General features: G+C 37.1%; 1 protein-coding gene across 8 annotated transcripts in view; it reads left to right on the top strand.

Moving 5' to 3' along the window:
• CNOT1 (CCR4-NOT transcription complex subunit 1) overlaps positions 1-19,024 on the top strand; it is a 112,725-nt gene that overhangs the window by 42,874 nt on the left and 50,827 nt on the right. For all 8 annotated transcript variants that reach the window (XM_004744290.3, XM_013052168.2, XM_004744291.3 and 5 more), the window contains exons 3-16: positions 1,304-1,411; positions 2,210-2,308; positions 2,703-2,771; positions 2,858-2,912; positions 3,164-3,367; positions 5,005-5,173; positions 7,495-7,621; positions 7,770-7,880; positions 10,957-11,127; positions 11,727-11,854; positions 13,740-13,980; positions 16,233-16,352; positions 17,991-18,113; positions 18,311-18,462. In XM_004744290.3, the coding sequence (XP_004744347.1) occupies positions 1,304-1,411; positions 2,210-2,308; positions 2,703-2,771; positions 2,858-2,912; positions 3,164-3,367; positions 5,005-5,173; positions 7,495-7,621; positions 7,770-7,880; positions 10,957-11,127; positions 11,727-11,854; positions 13,740-13,980; positions 16,233-16,352; positions 17,991-18,113; positions 18,311-18,462 (1,877 nt within the window). The remainder of the gene's footprint in view (positions 1-1,303; positions 1,412-2,209; positions 2,309-2,702; positions 2,772-2,857; positions 2,913-3,163; positions 3,368-5,004; positions 5,174-7,494; positions 7,622-7,769; positions 7,881-10,956; positions 11,128-11,726; positions 11,855-13,739; positions 13,981-16,232; positions 16,353-17,990; positions 18,114-18,310; positions 18,463-19,024) is intronic.

The following is a 19,024-nucleotide window of genomic DNA, read 5'->3' as shown; positions in this document are numbered from 1 at the left end:
ATTTTATTGATTTTTAATTTTAAATATCTGTAGGACAGTGTAAAAATTGGTGTCTTATGTTTAACTACCTGAGTTTTTGGGGTGGGAAAAACTGAAACTGAAATAAGTTAATTTAACCAGGTACCACATAATTACGATTCAGTGGAAAGCATATAGGCTCTGGAGTTGGACTATGAATTCTGATTTCTCAGCTCATCCACTATGGGATTTAAGGCTCATATAATCTGATGCAAGTGTTCGTCTCTTCATCTATAAAATTGCAGTAAATTTTGACAGAATTGTTGAAGATAAAACCAAGGAATCTCAGTACCATACTTAGCCTAAAGTGTAAGAAAATATTACTTGTAATATCTCAAAAAAGCATTTGATAAATGATTATTCTGTACTTACTGTGTGCTAAGCTCTTTTCTAGGTGTGAAGAAATGAGTATCACAGCACAAATTCTGTGCTCTTGTGCAACTTAGTCTAGTGAGGGACATAGAAAATAAACAGAAATTACGGGGAAAAGTAAAGCAGGATAAAGTGGTGATGGTGGGGCTGGTCATGTAGCTATGAAAGGAACTGAGAGAACAGCCCATATGTAGATGCCTAAAACTTTAAGTTAGAATAGCAAGTACCAACATTGGTAAATTTGAGAAACAGCAAGAAACTAATGGAGCTTGTGGGTAGCATCTAAAGATCTAAAGTACTGAAGTCAGACTTTATTTTTTTGTATTTACTTTTTTAAGTAAGCTCTATGCCCAGTGTGGAGCCCAGTGCGGAGCCCAGTGCGAGGCTTGAACCCAAAACCCTGAGATGGAGACCTGAGCCGAGATCAGGGGCGGCATGCTTGACCCAGTGAGCCCACCCGGTGTCCCCAGACTGGTTTATTTAAGTCATTGCCTTGTCTATTTTAAGGAGTTACCATTGCGTTAGAGTGATTTATAATGCATAGAAGAAGTGAAACTTGAATAAATACAGTTTGTTACAGAATTGTTGCCTTACAACTTTAAAAAAAAGAAAAAGAAAAACATTCTCTATTCTTATTACATGTCATTTTTGCTACTTTGTGTTTTGGTTTAGATACTGACCAAAGTGCACACAGTTATTTATATGAACTAATTAATTTATTCTATTTTTCCTGTCCGTGACTGTAGGAAACATTTAAAAAACAATTATAAAATATTGGCACCTCCATTTTATTAATTCCTATAACTCTTAATCAAAATGAACAATTAATGTATTTTGGGATTTTGCATAGAGACTTTTTTTTGTTAAATTCTCTTTAATGGTGACTATAAATTTATATTTTTGGTCTTTATAGATTGTGAATCGGCACGGTCCTGAGGCAGACAGGCATTTATTACGCTGCCTATTTTCACATGTGGATTTCAGTGGCGATGGTAAAAGCAGTGGCAAAGATTTTCATCAGGTATTGGGGCTTACAGAATTTATGTTTACTTAGATTTAATTGTTCAGTGAATTGCATCTTGGGCATTGTGTAGCAAATAACACCTACAAGTCATGCAGAGTCATCTTAGCTGACTGAATGAATGAAAGGTATTGGGACTTGTCCTTTTTTTTTTTTTTTTTAAAGATTTTATTTATTTATTTGACAGACAGAGATCACAAGTAGGAGAGATGCAGGCAGAGAGAGAGAGGAGGAAGCAGGCTTCCTGCGGAAGCAGAGAGCCCGATGCGGGACTCGATCCCAGGACCCTGGGATCATGACCTGATCTGAAAGTAGAGGCTTTAACCCACTGAGCCACCCAGGCGTCCCGGGACTTGTCCTTTTTTTTCGTCCTTCCCCTCTCCTGCCTGGCTGCAGACCATTAATAGCTACCTAGGTCCGGCTTAGATTGCTGGGGATCAGACCTGCCTGTGGGAAACAGGAATGGGGGAAGTCCTGCTTGACAAGTAAGTAAGGCAGAGAGGGGATCTCTTGTTCTAGATAGAATTTCTTTGGTTTGATTTTCAGTCTGGTAATGGTTTGTCATTATATTGTTCCTTACAGTTATCTGTCAAGGGAAACTATTTTGTAAAGGTGTTGATGTTTAACTTGTTGCTAGTAGACTCTTAAGTAGTTTAAATGGGATTTTTAAAGAGCTAATTTTGATAAGGTATGGAAACAATATACAGTATTGGATTATGCTTTAATGTTCTGAGTACCTCTGCGTCTGTGAAGAGATGAATGTTAGTGCTAATGAAGATTCACTTTTTATTTTTAAAGACTCAGTTTCTGATTCAGGAGTGTGCGTCGCTGATTACAAAGCCAAATTTTATTTCGACGCTGTCCTATGCCATTGATAATCCATTGCACTATCAGAAGGTTGGTATTGCTTTTGTCTTAGTAGTCTTAAGAATATGACTTTCCTTTTTTTTTTTTAAAGAATGTGACTTTCTAAAAAGGCTTTAAACCTTGATCTCATAGTGATCTATTTTAATTTAAAATTTTCAGTAGTTTGGGGTTTTTTAATTTTCTAGCAAAATCAAGACAGTTTGATAATAAGTAGAGACTTACTAAAACCAGATCATGTGAAGTCTTAAGATTGTCATTTCACAGTTCTAGGATATGGGGTGTTGTTTCTGATAAGACTACAGAATTCTTTCACTCCTGTGTAGTACCTTGATTGAGTGAATAGGTGTTTTTATCTTGAAAATCATTACGTTCTTTTTTCTTTTTAAGTTCTTCTTGTATTAAAATAAAGTTTGGTTTGTTTCAGAGTTTAAAGCCTGCACCCCACTTATTTGCCCAGCTGAGTAAAGTTCTCAAGTTAAGCAAAGTACAAGAGGTAAGTGATTTAAGAAGAGAGATAGGCAAAATTGGAATTAAAACAGTTACTTGACTCTTTGAACAACCTAATCCCTATTGTTTCAGGTAATTTTTGGCCTTGCCCTCTTGAATTCTTCCAGCTCAGATCTCAGAGGTTTTGGTAAGTTACTTTTTTCTTAAAGATCCTGTAGTGAAATTATTTCTTTAAAACCCATGAGTTTTTGAATCTTGAGGCTTCATAGTTTAGACTTAGTAAAATAATCTAAGATTATTTTCTTTTAGTTTGTCTTAAACATGAGCGGGTGAGGGTGAGTTGGTGAATGAAGATGATGGTCATCTGTGTTCTGATGTGAGTTTTTACCTGTTGTGGTGCAAAAGTAACTTGTGGTTTTTGATTTACCTGACTTCTAGCTGCCCAGTTTATCAAACAGAAGCTTCCTGATCTTCTGCGTTCTTACATTGACGCAGACGTCAGTGGAAATCAAGAAGGTGGCTTCCAAGATATAGCAATAGAGGTCCTACATCTCCTCCTCTCCCATCTCCTCTTTGGGCAGAAGGGAGCCTTTGGAGTTGGACAGGAACAAATAGACGCTTTTCTTAAGACGCTGCGCAGAGGTAAAAGAGTATCTATTGCTTACAAAAGGTGATTTCTTAGGATGAACACAAATACATGACAGAAGGATTTTAGAATACACATAAAGACGATGATTTACTTTTCATTTTTTAAGAGAGAATTTTGTAATTTCACATATGAAAGTGATTAAAGCCCCATAGGAAAGGTATAAAATGAACGTAACTTCAGTAATCTTGTCCTATAGATAACAATCTCGGTTAAGACTTGGTATGTTTCATATAGTCTTTTTTTCTCCTTTAAGGTGATGGAGACTATGTTGTTGGGACATACTCTTTTTACTTAGAAAAAATTGGTCATTATTGATATGCCCACTTTAGTTCTTGGACTCTTTGAATTGCTATGCTAAGATAACTCCTGGTCCTGTTGTTGATGTTCTTTTCTCTGATTTTTGTTTTGTGGAGCTGAGTAGTCTTCTTAAAACAAATCTTTGATTATACACTAACCACTATTTATTTTCACTCTTACCTTTTAAAAAAAATCTTTTAAAAGATAGATTTATTTATTTGAGAGAGAAAGAGAAAATGCCTACCAGCTGGGGGAAAGGGCAGAGGGAGAGGGAGAAAAGAAGCAGACTCCCCACTGATTGCCCAGCTCAGTCCCAGGACTCTGAGGCCATGACCTGACCTAAAAGTAAGAGTTGTGTACTTAACTGACTGAGCTACCAAAGTGTCCCTTAATTTAAAATATTTTTAAAGTACGCTTATCTATTTAAGTAGTCTCTGCACCTCATGAGAGGCTTGAACTCAAAACTCTGAGATCAAGAATTCCATGCTGTATCAACTGAACTAGACAGGTGCCCCCTATATAGTTGAATTTAATTAAAAAAGATTTTTTAACAGCTACTTTTTTTTTTTTTTTTAAAGATTTTATTTATTTATTTGTCAGAGAGAGTAGAGGCAGGGGGAGACGCAGGCTCCCCTGCTGAGCAAGGAGCCGGATGTAGGACTGGATCCCAGGATCCTGGGATCATGACCTGAGCTGAAGGCAGCCACTTAACTGACAGCCACCCAGGCGTCAGTTTAATTTTAAACTGCATTAACTTCTCAGTGATAAGAAATTTTCTTCCTGAAATTGATAGTGATATTCTATTTTTTTTTTTAATTTTTTTTTAAAGATTTTATTTATTTATTTGACAGACAGAGATCACAAGTAGGCAGAGAGGCAGGCAGAGAGAGAGGAGGAAGCAGGCTCCCCGCTGAGCAGAGAGCCCGATGCGGGGCTCGATTCCAGGACCCTGGGATCATGACCTGAGCCGAAGGCAGAGGCTTTAACCCACTGAGCCACCCAGGCACCCCGATAGTGATATTCTAATTGTCTCTGATGTCTTTTTTGTATGGAAACTGATAGTCCTACTGTGAAAATTTGAAGTAATATTTAGGATGTGACTTGGTCTCTAGGTGTTGTATTAGGATCCTAATACAAAACTTAAAAATATATACCCAAGCAAAAGCATCCATATTTTGGAATTGGTGTTAAGGTCCTAACTTGGATGAGTTGGATTGGAAAAAAACTTTGAAAATGAATGTGTGGAAGATTCAGGTTTGGGGGCTTCTAGAAAGAGTAAATGAGGATAGTTTGTTTTTAATCAGTATAGCAGTTGTAATCTTTTGTCCTTCAGATTTTCCCCAGGAACGCTGTCCCGTGGTGCTTGCACCACTTTTATACCCTGAAAAACGGGACATTCTAATGGACAGGATCCTGCCTGATTCTGGAGGGGTAGCTAAAACCATGATGGAGAGCTCCTTGGCTGATTTTATGCAGGAAGTAGGCTATGGCTTTTGTGCAAGGTTGGTATAAAACGTACTGAACTTCTGATTACTCTTGTGCCAGATATGATGTAATAATTCTTTAAGGCAAGTTCCTAAGATTAGTTAATGTGCCCTCATCTTTGTCTCTGAGTTTTGCTTCTGAATTTAATCTTCCACACACAGGCATACCTCATTTTGTATGCTTCACTTTGTTGTGTTTCACAGATACTGCACTTTTTCTCCAAACTGAAGTTTGTGGCAACCTGTATACAGCAGGTCTGTTGCCACCATTTTCCCAATAACATTTGCTTATTAGTTTGTCTTTGTGTCACATTCTGACATTTCTCACAGTATTTCAAACTTTTTCATTACTATATTTGTATAGTAATATAGTAATATTACTGTATAATGGTGGTTTGTCATCAGTGATTACAACTCACTGAAAGCTCAGATGATAGCTAGCAATTTTTATCAAAAGAGTATTTTTTAATTCAGGTATGTACATTTTGTTTAGATGTAATGCAATTGCACATGCATTAGACCTGCAGTATAGTGTAAACATAACTTACACTGGGAAGTGAATAAGTTCGTTTGACTTGATCTGTTAATGGTTGTGTAGAGCTAAACCTACAAAATCTCCCAGGTATGCCTGTATTAATTTTTATATATATATATATATATATATATATATAAAATTGAGAAACTAGGGGAGGAGAGAGATATTTATATATATAAATATTTATATATGTATATCTATATATATATATAGATATACATATATAAATATCTCTCTCCTCCCCTAGTTTCTCAAATTTAGAAATCAGAGGTTCCTACTCGAGTTGCAGATAGACAATTCTAGCTTTTATGGGAGAGACAGCATTGAGACAAGGCTTCATGGAAATTTTATCCTACTTGATGTGTTTCTCTTTTCTCTTCCCTCACTGTACCTTCAAATCCCTACTGTACCTTTATTTTCTCCAGTTTCCTTTTCTTGTTTAACAAAGCTGCTGCTTCAGTGTTTTTGTCTCTTGCTAGGGACACCAAAGGAAATACTTTCACCCCTTTACTACTACTATTACTATGATAAAGTGGATTGTCAGTATTTTCTTGTAGATGACTTCTTCCTTTTTTTTTTTTTTTTTTTTTTTGGAGAGAGAGAGAGAGAAAGCGAGCGAGCTAGAGAGAGAGAAAGTAAGTAAGTGAGAGCATGAGAGGGAAGAAGGTCAGAGGGAGAAGCAGACCCCCCCCCCCAATCAAGCTGGGAGCATGATGCGGGACTTGATCCTGAGAGTCTGGGATCATGACCTGAGCTAAAGGCAGTTGCCTAACCAACTGAGCCACCCAGGCGCCAGACTCAGTATTTTCTTGAGAGTTAATTAAGGGTATTACTATGTTCTGTTTTGACTTTGACTTTTTAATGTTTTTCAAACTTCACAGAAACCAAATTTCCATTTATTTTTGAAAATATATTTGTTGGGTGTGACTGTGTGCCTGGCATAAAACTTTTATTTAGTTAAAATTCAAGGAGCAAAGTAGAAGAGTTAGGATACATTTTCAAGGGTTTGTGCATATCAAAATAATCAAACTCACCTCGAGTTTCAGCATTTTATCTTACATTTTAAAAAAACAAATGTGTGTGTGTGTGTGTATATATATATGTATGTATATATATATACATACATATATATATACATATGTATATACACACATATATATATGTATGTATGTATTTTATGGCTGGGGGAGGGCCAGAAGGGAAGGAGAGAGAGAAGATTGATTTCCACACTGGGCTCTATGTCATGACCCTGAGATCATATTGTGAGCTGAAATCAGGAGTCTGTAGTTAACCAACTGAGCCACCTAGGTGTGCCCTAAATATCAGTATTATAAACTTGATTCTATTGAAGGTGGAGGAAATTAATTTTGCTTTTGTGAAGGATAATCATTACTCCTGGCTTGTATTTTCTTCCATTGATCTTTTAAACCTTTTCCATTTTCCTATTTTCTTTCAGTTCTGTTGAGAAATAATTGAGACAGATATACATCACTGTACAAGTTCAAGCATATAGCATGATGGTGTGATTTACATATATGGTTTGATTTACATATATTGGAAAATGATTACCACAGTAGATTGAGCTAGTTCTTATCTTTTTATATAGATACAGTGAAAAGGAAAAGTTTTCCCATTTTCTTAGTTAAGTAGGTACTTTTTATATTTCTAGCTATATAAAATAACATGGAATAACGTCATATTAGGAAAAGTCCAAGGATTTCACTCAGGGCTTTTGTATATTAACATTTCTTAACCTTTGTATTGAAGGCGGAAGCGTTTTCCTGAGGTTTAATTTCTGTTTCAGTATTGAAGAATGTCGCAATATAATCATGCAGTTTGGTGTTCGGGAGGTCACAGCTGCCCAGGTTGCCAGGGTTTTGGGGATGATGGCTCGAACTCATTCAGGATTGACAGATGGAATTCCATTACAGGTAAATATAGAAATCAGCTGTTCTACAGTGTGAATTAATATCCTGTCCTCTTTACTTTCTTTATTAAATTATAGTATGATTGATCTGCCAACCAGAGCTGAACACATTAAGTAGTTGGGTTTGTTTAATTCAAATTTTACTTGTACAGAGTATCTCTGCTCCTGGCAGTGGGATCTGGAGTGATGGAAAAGATAAAAGTGATGGAGCACAGGCACACACATGGAATGTAGAAGTCTTGATTGATGTTCTCAAAGAACTGGTGAGTACATGTAATCATGATTTTATATGCATGATGTTAATATGATAGAGCCCAAAGAAGCAGATTTTATTTTATTTTATTATTTTATTTTTTAAAGATTTTATTTATTTATTTGACAGAGATCACAAGTAGAGAGGCAGGCAGAGAGAGAGGAAGGGAAGCAGGCTCCTGCAGAGCAGAGAGCCTGATGCGGAACTTGATCCCAGGACCCTGGGATCATGAGCTGAGCTGAAGGCAGGGTCTTTAACACTGAGTCATCCAGGCGCCCCAAGAAAGCAAATTTTAATAAATAAAATGCTTAGCTGAATGAGAGCAGCAGTGTTTTGGGGTTTCCCAACTTCCTTGGCTCCAAAGTAATGAACTTTACAAAGTGATTATCTTTTGGAGATAGTTCATAATTACATACCTGTTTTGTTCATTAGGAGTTGTTGCTGTTCAATTCTGAGTGACACTGCTGAGTTTGGTGAAGTCCTGGTGTGTGGTTATTTTGAAGAAACAAATTTAGTGCAAAGTAGTGATTTTATAAGGAATTACTGAGAAAGGAGGCCTTCTGAATGTTTTGTGGAAAGTACAACAAAAATTCTGCTGTCTTGTTCATAGTGGATAAGGATAATAAAATTCATATTTCTCTTACTACTTTAACTTACAGAATATCCATAAACTAAATAATTTGACCCCAAATAAACAAAGTATTTTTCTTAAAATGTAAAAATGCTTAAGTAAAACATGTAGGAATGAAACCTTGAGAATTGGGGATGATAAAGTGTAATCAGTGGGGGAATAATGGAGTCAGGATGTATGTAATATCTTCATTCTCATCCATAAAATATCTAGGAACAAGACACAACTTTGAAGACTAGAGATATAGATACAGAGATATCTATATCTATATCTATATATATTTACAACATAATATTCCTTGTAAGGTCTCAGGACATTGATCCTAATTCTCATATTTTTAGTTTTCTATGTTAGTGATTTATAGATATAATTGAGTTACAGACGACTTCCATGGATTTTTAAATTTTTCTTGATAGGTAGATTTATAGTATTCAGATTTATTCTCCTTTAGTAGTAGGAAAAAATAATACTTGATCATGGCACAAAATTTGGAAATGAAAAAAAATTACCAGTTTTATTACGTATGGATACCACTTTTTTATTTTTAAAGATTTTATTTATTTAAGGGAGAACACCTAGCCAGAGTGAGAGAGCACGAGCAGGGCAAGGGCTGGAGGGAGAAGCAGACTCCCCACTTAGCAGGGAACCCGATTTGGGGCTCCGTCTCAGTACCCTGGGATCATGATCTGGGCAGAAGGCAGACACTTAACTACTGAGCCACCCAGGCGCCCCCCCAACTTACTGTTTTGATTTTATCTTGTGATCACGCATAAGTAAAAAATGCCCTTTTCACTCAGTAGTTCCATCATTGTACTATATTGCCTTACTGAAATTCTCTTTTAAAAATTGCAGATAAGGACAGTATTTCGTGTTCCAATCCTGTTTGCTGTTTTCAGAGCGTGCAAAAGGCTATAAAATTGAGAGCCTGCACTGTGGGTTTGAACTGTTATATTAGTAATCTCTTTTCTTCCTTCTTTTTCTTCTTATATTAGAGTTTTTTACATACTTTTTGTGGCAGGGAGTAGAAGACAATTTCATTTTGGGTCAGCAATTTGATTTCTCCATTGCCCAGCAAAGATGAGAGGAAGAAACCAAGGGGATTCTTACATCTTACCAAACTTAGCTCTGGATTTACTAAATTGTCTCAATGATAATGCTGTGTAATAACACTTTATTGGTTCTGTTCTGTTATAGTCAGTACTTGAAACAAATGTTAGAAAGAAGAGAAAATCTTATTTTCTGAATGTTGTTGTTACCTTAGAGTGAATACTTCTTTTGAAGTTTGTTCTTTGTACCCTTGCTTTGTAAAGCAAGCATTGATGTCTTCATGGCTTGCAAGGAGTTGCCTTAGAGCAAAACTAAACTGTCCATGGTGCTTCGAGGATTTTTAAGTATAGAGTGTGCACAGCCTTTTTCTTTTCAAGCATAAAATAAATTTAGTACTTTGTGCAGAGTGTTTGGTAAATTATCTTCTGTAAACTTGCTTCCTTTGCTTTCCCCCTCCCCCTTAAGATTTTTATTTATTTGAGAGGGAAAGAGAATGAGAGAGAGTGAGCATGAGACGGGGAAGGTCAGAGGGCGAAGCAGACCCCTTGCTGAGCAGGGAACCCAATGCAGGCCTCCATCCTGGGACTCCAGGATACTGACCTGAGCTGAAGGCAGTCGTTCAACGAATTGATTTCACCCTGGCGCCCTGCTTTATGTTTTCTTAAGGAGTCTTATACTGCTTTTTGGAATACCTTTTCATAGAACATTTTTTTTTTAATGGCATTTTCAGTCATTTTGACATAAAGAATTTAGACCACTTTTCCTGATGCATACTTGGTATACTTTGTAGGGGAGATCTTCAGTTAATTAAGAATGGTATTTGGGAGGTGCCTGGGTGGTTCAGTCTGTTAAGGATGGATTTGATTTTGACTTAGGTCGTGATCTTGGGCTTGTGAGATTGAGCCCTATATCAGGCTCTATGCTCAGTGTGGAGTCTGCTTGAGATTCTCTGTCTCCCTTTCCCTCTGCCCTTACCCCACACTTGAGTGCATGTCTTCTCTATCTCTCTCAGTAAGTCAGATCTTTTTAAAAAAAAAAATGGTATTTGGGATAATTGACTTATCTTTGCAACTTTGTTCCAAGGTAGTAGAATCTGGGGTGTAAAAACAGAGAGGCATTAATTGAGGAATTTTGCCAAACTGGGATGGGATTGTTTGTTGGACTAAGTTACCCACTCCCATTGGCTGTAAGTATGTCATGAACTAAAAGGTTGGAGTGCCTTGCTAGTAGAACCAATTTATTTTAAATATTAAGAATTGTTTTTCTACGTCTTTATAAATTCCAGGTTATGATTATTTTGAGTTTATAATTAGAACATTTTAATTTCTGATTGAGTTTGGCTTTTTAGGTAAAGCATAGAAATATGTATACTTTTTGTTCATTAGGTTTCGAAATGTTTTTGTTTTAGAACCCGAGTTTGAATTTCAAGGAAGTAACTTATGAACTGGACCATCCTGGATTTCAAATTCGTGACAGTAAAGGACTTCATAATGTGGTTTATGGCATTCAGCGGGGTCTAGGTATGGAAGTGTTCCCAGTAGACCTCATATATAGACCTTGGAAACATGCAGAAGGCCAGGTAAGTGATTGGTGTTCATTTGTAGAAGGGGAGGCAAATAATGACTTCCTTCTTACGTAGTGTCTTCTGTACATTGGTTAAAATAATCTTTTAACGTAGAATTTGTCTTGTGCAGTACAGAATAGTAGAGACATTAGTATTTTGAAAAGGAGATCATCATAGTTGAGTACTAGTCAGACTTAAAGTGTAGCAAACCATTTTTCCAACTATTTCTGTCCAAGACCATTTTTTCTCCTACCTTTCATGTGTTTGAATTGTCTGTGGTTTTGAAGAGCAGGTAATTAAGATTTAAAACAGAAATTGTCGGAGCGCCTAGGTGGCTCAGTCGTTGGGCATCTGCCTTCGGCTCGGGTCATGATGGTGGGGTCCTGATATCGGGCCCTGTGTCGGTCTCCCTTTTCAGTGGGAGGCCTGCTTCTCCTTCTCCCACTCCCCCTGCTTATGTTCCCTCTCACTGGCTGTCTCTCTCAAATAAATAAATAAAACCTTAAATAAATTGTCATTTTAATAAGATTAAGATTAGCCTGTGGAAAATACTTCATTTTCATAGCATTTGCATTCATTTATGGTAGTAAGAACTTTTTTTTCTCTTGTTCCAGCTCTCCTTCATTCAGCATTCCCTTATAAATCCAGAGATCTTCTGCTTTGCTGACTATCCCTGTCATACGGTTGCCACTGATATTCTGAAAGCACCACCAGAGGATGACAATCGAGAAATTGCCACATGGTAAAGACTCACCTCTAGCTTTTCTTGCAATACAGAATTAATAGGGAATAATTATGTAGTTAAAAATTTTACTGGAACAGTAATTTTAGTGAGCCTACTTAAACTTTAAATTTTATAGAGGGTTGTTGATGGATAAAAGTGTATTTTTAGTTTCCTTATCACTAGATAGTTATGTTTTTCCTCTGTAAGGTCTGCCAGTGGGTATTCTCTGAAACTGTCAAATATTGGAAGGAAGTTTGTACTTCTCCCTTAGTTTAGACCCCTTTCTTCTGTCTACAGATATGCTTGCTTTCTTTTCTTTGTAAGTAGTCAAGATGGCCAACCCATCAATTCTAATCCTTTCAGCTAAATTACCTAGTTTATTTGAGTTCCAATTCCTAATTTCTGAGGGAGAATCTGACTCTGGCCCAGTACGTTTCTCCTGGAACTCAAGTCACTCCTCTCTAGGAATGTGAGGTAAGGATGGTGAAAGTACTTGCATTACTTTGAAAAACAAACAAACACACAGACACACACAGACACACACACAGACACACACACAGACACACAGACACACACACACACGGTGAGGGGGGGGACATGGGCTGGATTGCTCCCCAAAGGTAACTGCTTTGTTTCTTAACTTTTTTTTCTAACCAGTTTTCTGAGACCCTTTCACAACATGGAACAAATGATTGAATTTTGGGGGCTCTGGGTGGGATTTTTAGGGCACTTTAAAGCCCTTTAGTTATTGCCAGAACTTCTAAAGTGAGAGATGATAAACTTCCTGTAACAGGCTTTTTCTGGCGAGATGGTCTCTGTAGCAACTGCTTGACTATTGTAGCACAGTATAAATATGGGTGTAGTTCTTTCAACAAAACATTTACTGAAACAGGCAGTAGGTACGATTGATCTTGTGGATGTAGTTTGCTGATCCCTGTTCTGAAAGATTGACTCCCAAGCAGTAGTTTGTTCTAGTTTGTCCTTTTCTCAGGTGCTAGCAACATTGGATATGCAGGCTTGATTGATATTTTTTTCCCCATCAATTCCAAGTATATAGCAGTATTTCTTTTGTAAAACTGCAATGTCATAGCGCATTTAACAATTCCTTAACATCAAGTTTTGTCTCAAAAATGTCTTAACAGTTTGTATGATAAAGAGTCCAGACAGGGTTTATATGGTTTCTTTCATTCTATAAATCTACCTTTTCTCATTCTCTTTTTTGAAATATAATTTTGCCATTGATTTGATGAAGTAATAGGATTTTTTTATCCTTTAAACTATCCCATGGTATGGGGTATGTTTCCTCATGGCATTTAATTTGATCTCTGTCCCCATAGTTTTCCTGGACTAAGGGTAGAGTAAGATACTGAGATTTGATTAAAGTCAACCACATTCAGCTTCTTGGGGCAAGAATAATGCATAGGGGATGCTGTGGACTTCTGAATTTTCTTGACATCAGAAGGCACTTAAGTTAGACCTTGGCATTACCAAAGTAAGTTTTCAGGCTCTATTTTTGTGTAGAATTTTTTGTGTGTATAAATTAGGTCTGTGTTCACATTTTGGGTTTATGACTATTCCTAAATAAACTCTGTGATGTTGTTTTTATTTTTTATACCAATTATAAAAATCTTTGATGGTATCTCCTTGGTAAGAATGATCCGTGATTGTATAAGTGGTCTGTGGTGTCCCCTCTCCTAAACCACTTTTTGTCAACTTGGACCGCCTTTGAAATTAGTATGAAATTATACCAGCATATGATTTTAATATGAACACCACCAATTTAAACACTTGTCGAGTTGACAACAACTCAGTTTTATTGTGATAGCTGGTAACACTTATTTGGAAAAGACATTTTTGTGTGCTTAGGTTTTCAATGACAGTATCTTACTTCCATTCTTCTTAGGAAGAGCTTGGATTTGATTGAATCTCTGCTGAGGCTTGCAGAGGTGGGGCAATATGAGCAAGTCAAACAGCTCTTCAGCTTCCCTATTAAACACTGTCCAGACATGCTGGTATTGGCCTTACTACAAATCAACACCTCTTGGCACACCTTGCGCCATGAGCTCATTTCTACTCTGATGCCAATTTTCCTCGGAAACCATCCTAACTCTGCTATTATTTTGCACTATGCATGGCATGGGCAGGTAAGAAATAGACATTTTTTTTCTCTTAATAACTGACATTCTTTGGAGCATGTTCAACTAAATGGTCAATCTTCAGTTATGACACTTTTGAAAAGTGGCACTTCCACAAAGCTTACTTTATCTTTTAGCATCATATGAATGTTAAAGTCTAAAACTTCAAAGAACGAGAGGGAAGAAGCAATAAACAAACAAACAGATAAATAATTCGGTACCACGAAAGCTCTGTACTACAAGGGCACCAGTGTGCTTTTGATAATAGTAAGGAGCTTAATTATTTATTATGGAGCCAGAAGGTGCTCATGTCACTTTTTAACAGTAAACAGAAGAAGATTATAAATCAATTTACTTGACATTATTTTGTCTTTTATCCATATTTAGCATCTATATTTTATTTTAGATTCTGCTGAAATGCCCTTTAAGCCCTGTGCTTTCCCTCCCAAAGTCTTTAGAATTGATTTAATCTGTAAATATATTTTGTTCATTGAATTTTTTCCCCTAATGCCCTATTATATTTTTAATAATGACAAATTCAGAATCTGTAGAAAAAGCAGTTATTTATATCAAGTGCCCCCCTTTTTATTTTTTCATTTTATTTTTTTAAAGATTTTTATTTATTTATTTGAGAGAGAGACAGTGAGAGTGAGCATGAGCGAGGAGGAGGTCAGAGGGAGAAGCAGACTCTCCATGGAGCTGGGAGCCCGATGTGGGACTCCATCCCGGGACTCTCGGATCATGACCTGGGCCGAAAGCAGTGTCGTCCAACCAGCTGAGCCACCCAGGCATCCCAAGTGCCCCCCCTTTTAAAGATTTATTTAATATTTATTTGAGAGAGAGAGACAGAGATAGGGGAAAGAGCAGAGGGAAATAGTCTCTAAGCAGACTCCCCATTGATTGTGGAGCCTCATCTCTAATAACTACCCATCTGATCTCTTTTCAAACCTGCATGTTTAAAATCCAGAATTTCCTCAGTCTCCTGACCCCGAGATCCATGACCTGAGCCGAAACCAAGAGTCAGACGCTTAACCAACTGAGCCACCAGGGCTCCTCTCAAGTGCCTTTTTTTTTTTTTTTTTTGGCTATTTTTTTCTTTAGTCATTTATATTCTCACTAGTTCACATTATATACAAGTACTTTAAAAAATTTGTTACGGGGCGCCTGGGTGGCTCAGTGGGTTAAGCCGCTGCCTTTGGCTCAGGTCATGATCTCAGGGTCCTGGGATCGAGTCCCGCATCAGGCTCTCTGCTCATCAGGGAGCCTGCTTCCTCCTCTCTCTCTGCCTGCCTCTCTGCCTACTTGTGATCTCTCTGTCAAATAAATAAATAAAATCTTTAAAAAATAAAAAAAAATTTGTTACGAATCATTTATATTGAAAATGTTAAGTTTAGTTCTATGCTATTCAGTCAGCCCTCCATTTTTAGACTCAAATTACATGGTAAACTTAGAGTTTACAGAATGTTTAACAAGCATTTATCCAAAAGCTTTGCAGGCCAGGTATTTTTAGGTCTTTATCACCACAGGTATAAGGTAGAAAGGGCAGACCAAAAGGAGCTGCATCTCCTCACCCCTTGTTTCATTTGGATCTTCTGTCGCTCTAGGACCGTAACTGGAAAGTGATTTAGGTATAGTGATAGCAGTTGCCTTGCCATTCCTTCTCTGAGAACTAGTCACTAAATTCCAACTTAATTTCTTTAATTCAGCTGCAAGTCTTTAGATCAGTCCTCAAAGCCAGGCTGTTTTCTGGAAATAAAGAAAATTGGATAATTACAGAAAAACGAACATTCTCATTTGTGAAAATAGCTAGATGTTGTAAAATGTACGAGTACCATTCCTGGAATACTACACTGTGCAACATGAGAAATGATGACCTTAAACCAATTTTAAAAGCTTACAGACCAGTAATTCTCTAATTTAACAATAAGGAATTTATACAGATTTGATGTATCCTCATGTTCACATTGTATTCTGTTCTGTTTGAAAATGTATTGGCAGATGTTTTATAGGATACATTTTTACTGAATGACTGTATGACCCAAGGTTTAGGGACAGGCTTTCATTTGGAAGATCTGGAAATAACTTGATTTTCTTATAGAGAATGTCTCTACAATCACTGCTTGAGGATTGAACTTAAAGTCTGCACTGATATACCTCAATTTTACATATACATAGCAAATTAGATTAGCTGGGTGTTTGCAGTAGTGCCTATGAAAATGTTTAGCAGTACTGATATGTAACCCCCGTTTTTCTTTTTTTAGGGACAGTCTCCCTCAATCCGCCAACTTATTATGCACGCGATGGCAGAATGGTACATGCGAGGGGAGCAGTATGATCAGGCCAAATTGTCTCGAATACTTGATGTGGCCCAGGACTTGAAGGTGAGCTTGGAGGGACAGGCTAACACTTTTATTTATTAATGAGAAAAGAAAGCTTTTTAAATAAAGATTGGTTTGTTTTGGAGAGAGAGGAGGAGTATGAGCAAGGGTGGGGCAGGGCAAGTGGGGAGTGGCAGAGGGAGAGAGAAAACTCAGGTTGACTTCTTGCTGAGTGTGGAGGCTGACACGGGGCTGGTTTTATGACCTTGAGATCATGACCTGAGCCAAAATCAAGTTGGGTGCTTAGCTGACTGCACCACCCAGGCACCCCAGAAAACATTTTTCATGTAACATAGATGCCTTAGGAATAATTCAAATTTAACTAGTATTTAGCTAGATTAAGTTGATATTTAGTTTGCCTTGGTAAGTACAAAGGGTTTGGAAGGAAAATGGTTTTAGAAAGGTAAGAAATGAGGGTGCCTTGGTGGCTCAGTCAGTCAAGCTGTTGGCTCAGGTCATGGTCTTGAGATTGGGTCCTGGGTTGGACTACTTGCTGAATGGGGAGTCTGCTTCTCCCTCTGTCTCCCTGCCCCCATCCCTACTTCTTGCTCTCTCTTAAATAAATAAGTAAAATCTTTGTAAAAAAGTGAAAAAAATGTTTTCAGTTCTCAGTACATTTGATTGAGTTTTGTTTTGTCTTCTGTGATAGTTGCAAGGCTATTTTATTTTATTTTTTTATTTTTAAAAGATTTTATTTATTTATTTGACAGAGATCACAAGTAGGCTGAGAGGCAGGCAGAGAGAGAGAGGAGGAAGCAGGCTCCCTGCTGAGCAGACAGCCCGATGTGGGGCTCGATCCCAAGGACCTTGGGATCATGACCGGAGCCGAAGGCAGAGGCTTTAACCCACTGAGCCACCCCGGTGCCCCAGTTGCAAGGCTATTTTAAAGCAAGTGATAATTCATGTAGTATGCTAGATATAATTTGTGGGGAAACTGGTTGGGTTTCACCCTTTTGGAAGTTTTATTAGCATTCATGGTATCTTTTGACAAGTAGTCTGACACTTGATGTCTTTGACCAGTAGGTGCATAGTACTGGTGTTGAAGTTGTGCTTAGGTTGGAATAAGTCTGAGTTTAAATTTTTAAAAATGGAGTATTGATTGTTTTTTATGCATTGTGTCTTGCTCTGACTTAGGTTGAGTTATTTTCAAGAAGCACAGGGTAAAGTCATGTGTTTGTCCACCTTTGAAATGTGATCTTATTTTTAGTAAAAACTAATATCACCAATTAATTATACTAAGCTACTTAAAAAATGATGACCAAGAAAATATTAGCAATATGTTTTATTTAGACTTGTTTGTGAAAGTTAAAGCAGGGAACAGAGACTAGAACAGAATGAGAGAAAGATACTTAATTTTAATTGCTTATATAACAGGTTTTTTTTTTTAAGATTTATTAATTAAAAAAAAAGATTATTGGAGGGAGAGGGTGTGTGCAGGTTGGGGAATGGGGAGGAGGGGGCAGAGGGAGAGGGATAAACAAAAATCTCAAGTGGACTCCCTAATGAATGGGGAGCTTGCTGTGGGGCTTGATCTCGCTGCTTTGACATCATGATCTGAGCCAGAGTCAAGAGTTGTAATGCTTAACTGTCTGAGCCATCCAGGCATTCTGACTTAAAGTTTCTGATATTCTTTTGTTTTAGGCCTTGTCAATGCTGCTAAATGGTACTCCATTTGCCTTTGTTATTGACCTTGCTGCACTTGCTTCACGTCGTGAATACCTCAAACTTGATAAGTGGCTCACAGATAAAATTCGAGAGCATGGAGTAAGCAGGATTTGTCCATTTATTAGTGCTTTAAAATTTTGATGGCTTAATTAGTTGAACAATGGCAATGAAGATACTATTTTTTGGATTTTAGTCATACTGTCTTTTAATAGTCTTTAATCTGAAAACAATTTATCTTAAGTCTCAAAGCAGTTAAGAGCAGTTTCACATGAACTCAAAGATTTTCTTTTTTCTAGGAGCCTTTTATCCAGGCATGTATGACTTTTTTAAAGAGACGGTGCCCTTCTATTTTGGGTGGACTTGCTCCAGAGAAAGATCAGCCCAAAAGTGCTCAACTTCCTCCAGAAACTCTGGCGACAATGTTGGCCTGTTTACAAGCTTGTGCAGGGTAAGAAGAGTATGTTTACATAGGACTGTTTAGTATTGGAATTGGATTATATGAATAAATTGTTTGGGGAAAGAGAAGTTGAATGATTAAAAGTGACAGCAGCTTAGATAATCCAGTCATTTTTAAATCCAAAGTGCTGTACTAAAAATACGTATTAGATCCATTTGAGTTGATTTTTTTGTATATGAATGTAAGGTGAGATTTAGATTCATTGCTTTGCATATGGATGTTCAGTTGTCCCAACATATTTGTTACTCTCTTTCGAATTGTGTTCTGAAAAGTTGCCTGAAATGTGGGGGTTTATTTCTGGATTCTCAGTTCTGTTGATCTGTACATGTTGATCTTTAGACCAGGACCACGCCATCTTGATGCTATAGCTTTTCAATGAGTTTTGAAATTGGGGAGTGTGAATCCTTTTAACTTTGTTCCTTTTCAAGATTGTTTTGGTTCTTCTGGGTCCCTTATATTCCCATATGAATTTTTTTTCTTTCTTTCTTTTTTTTTTTTTTAAAAGATTTTACTTATTTATTTGACAGACTAAGATCACAAGTAGGCAGAGGCA

This window comes from Mustela putorius, unplaced genomic scaffold (genome assembly GCF_011764305.1).
Source record: "Mustela putorius furo isolate JIRA1106 unplaced genomic scaffold, ASM1176430v1.1 tig00000174_pilon_pilon_pilon, whole genome shotgun sequence".
NCBI lineage: Eukaryota > Metazoa > Chordata > Mammalia > Carnivora > Mustelidae > Mustela > Mustela putorius.
This window is presented reverse-complemented; position numbering and strand designations above follow the sequence as displayed.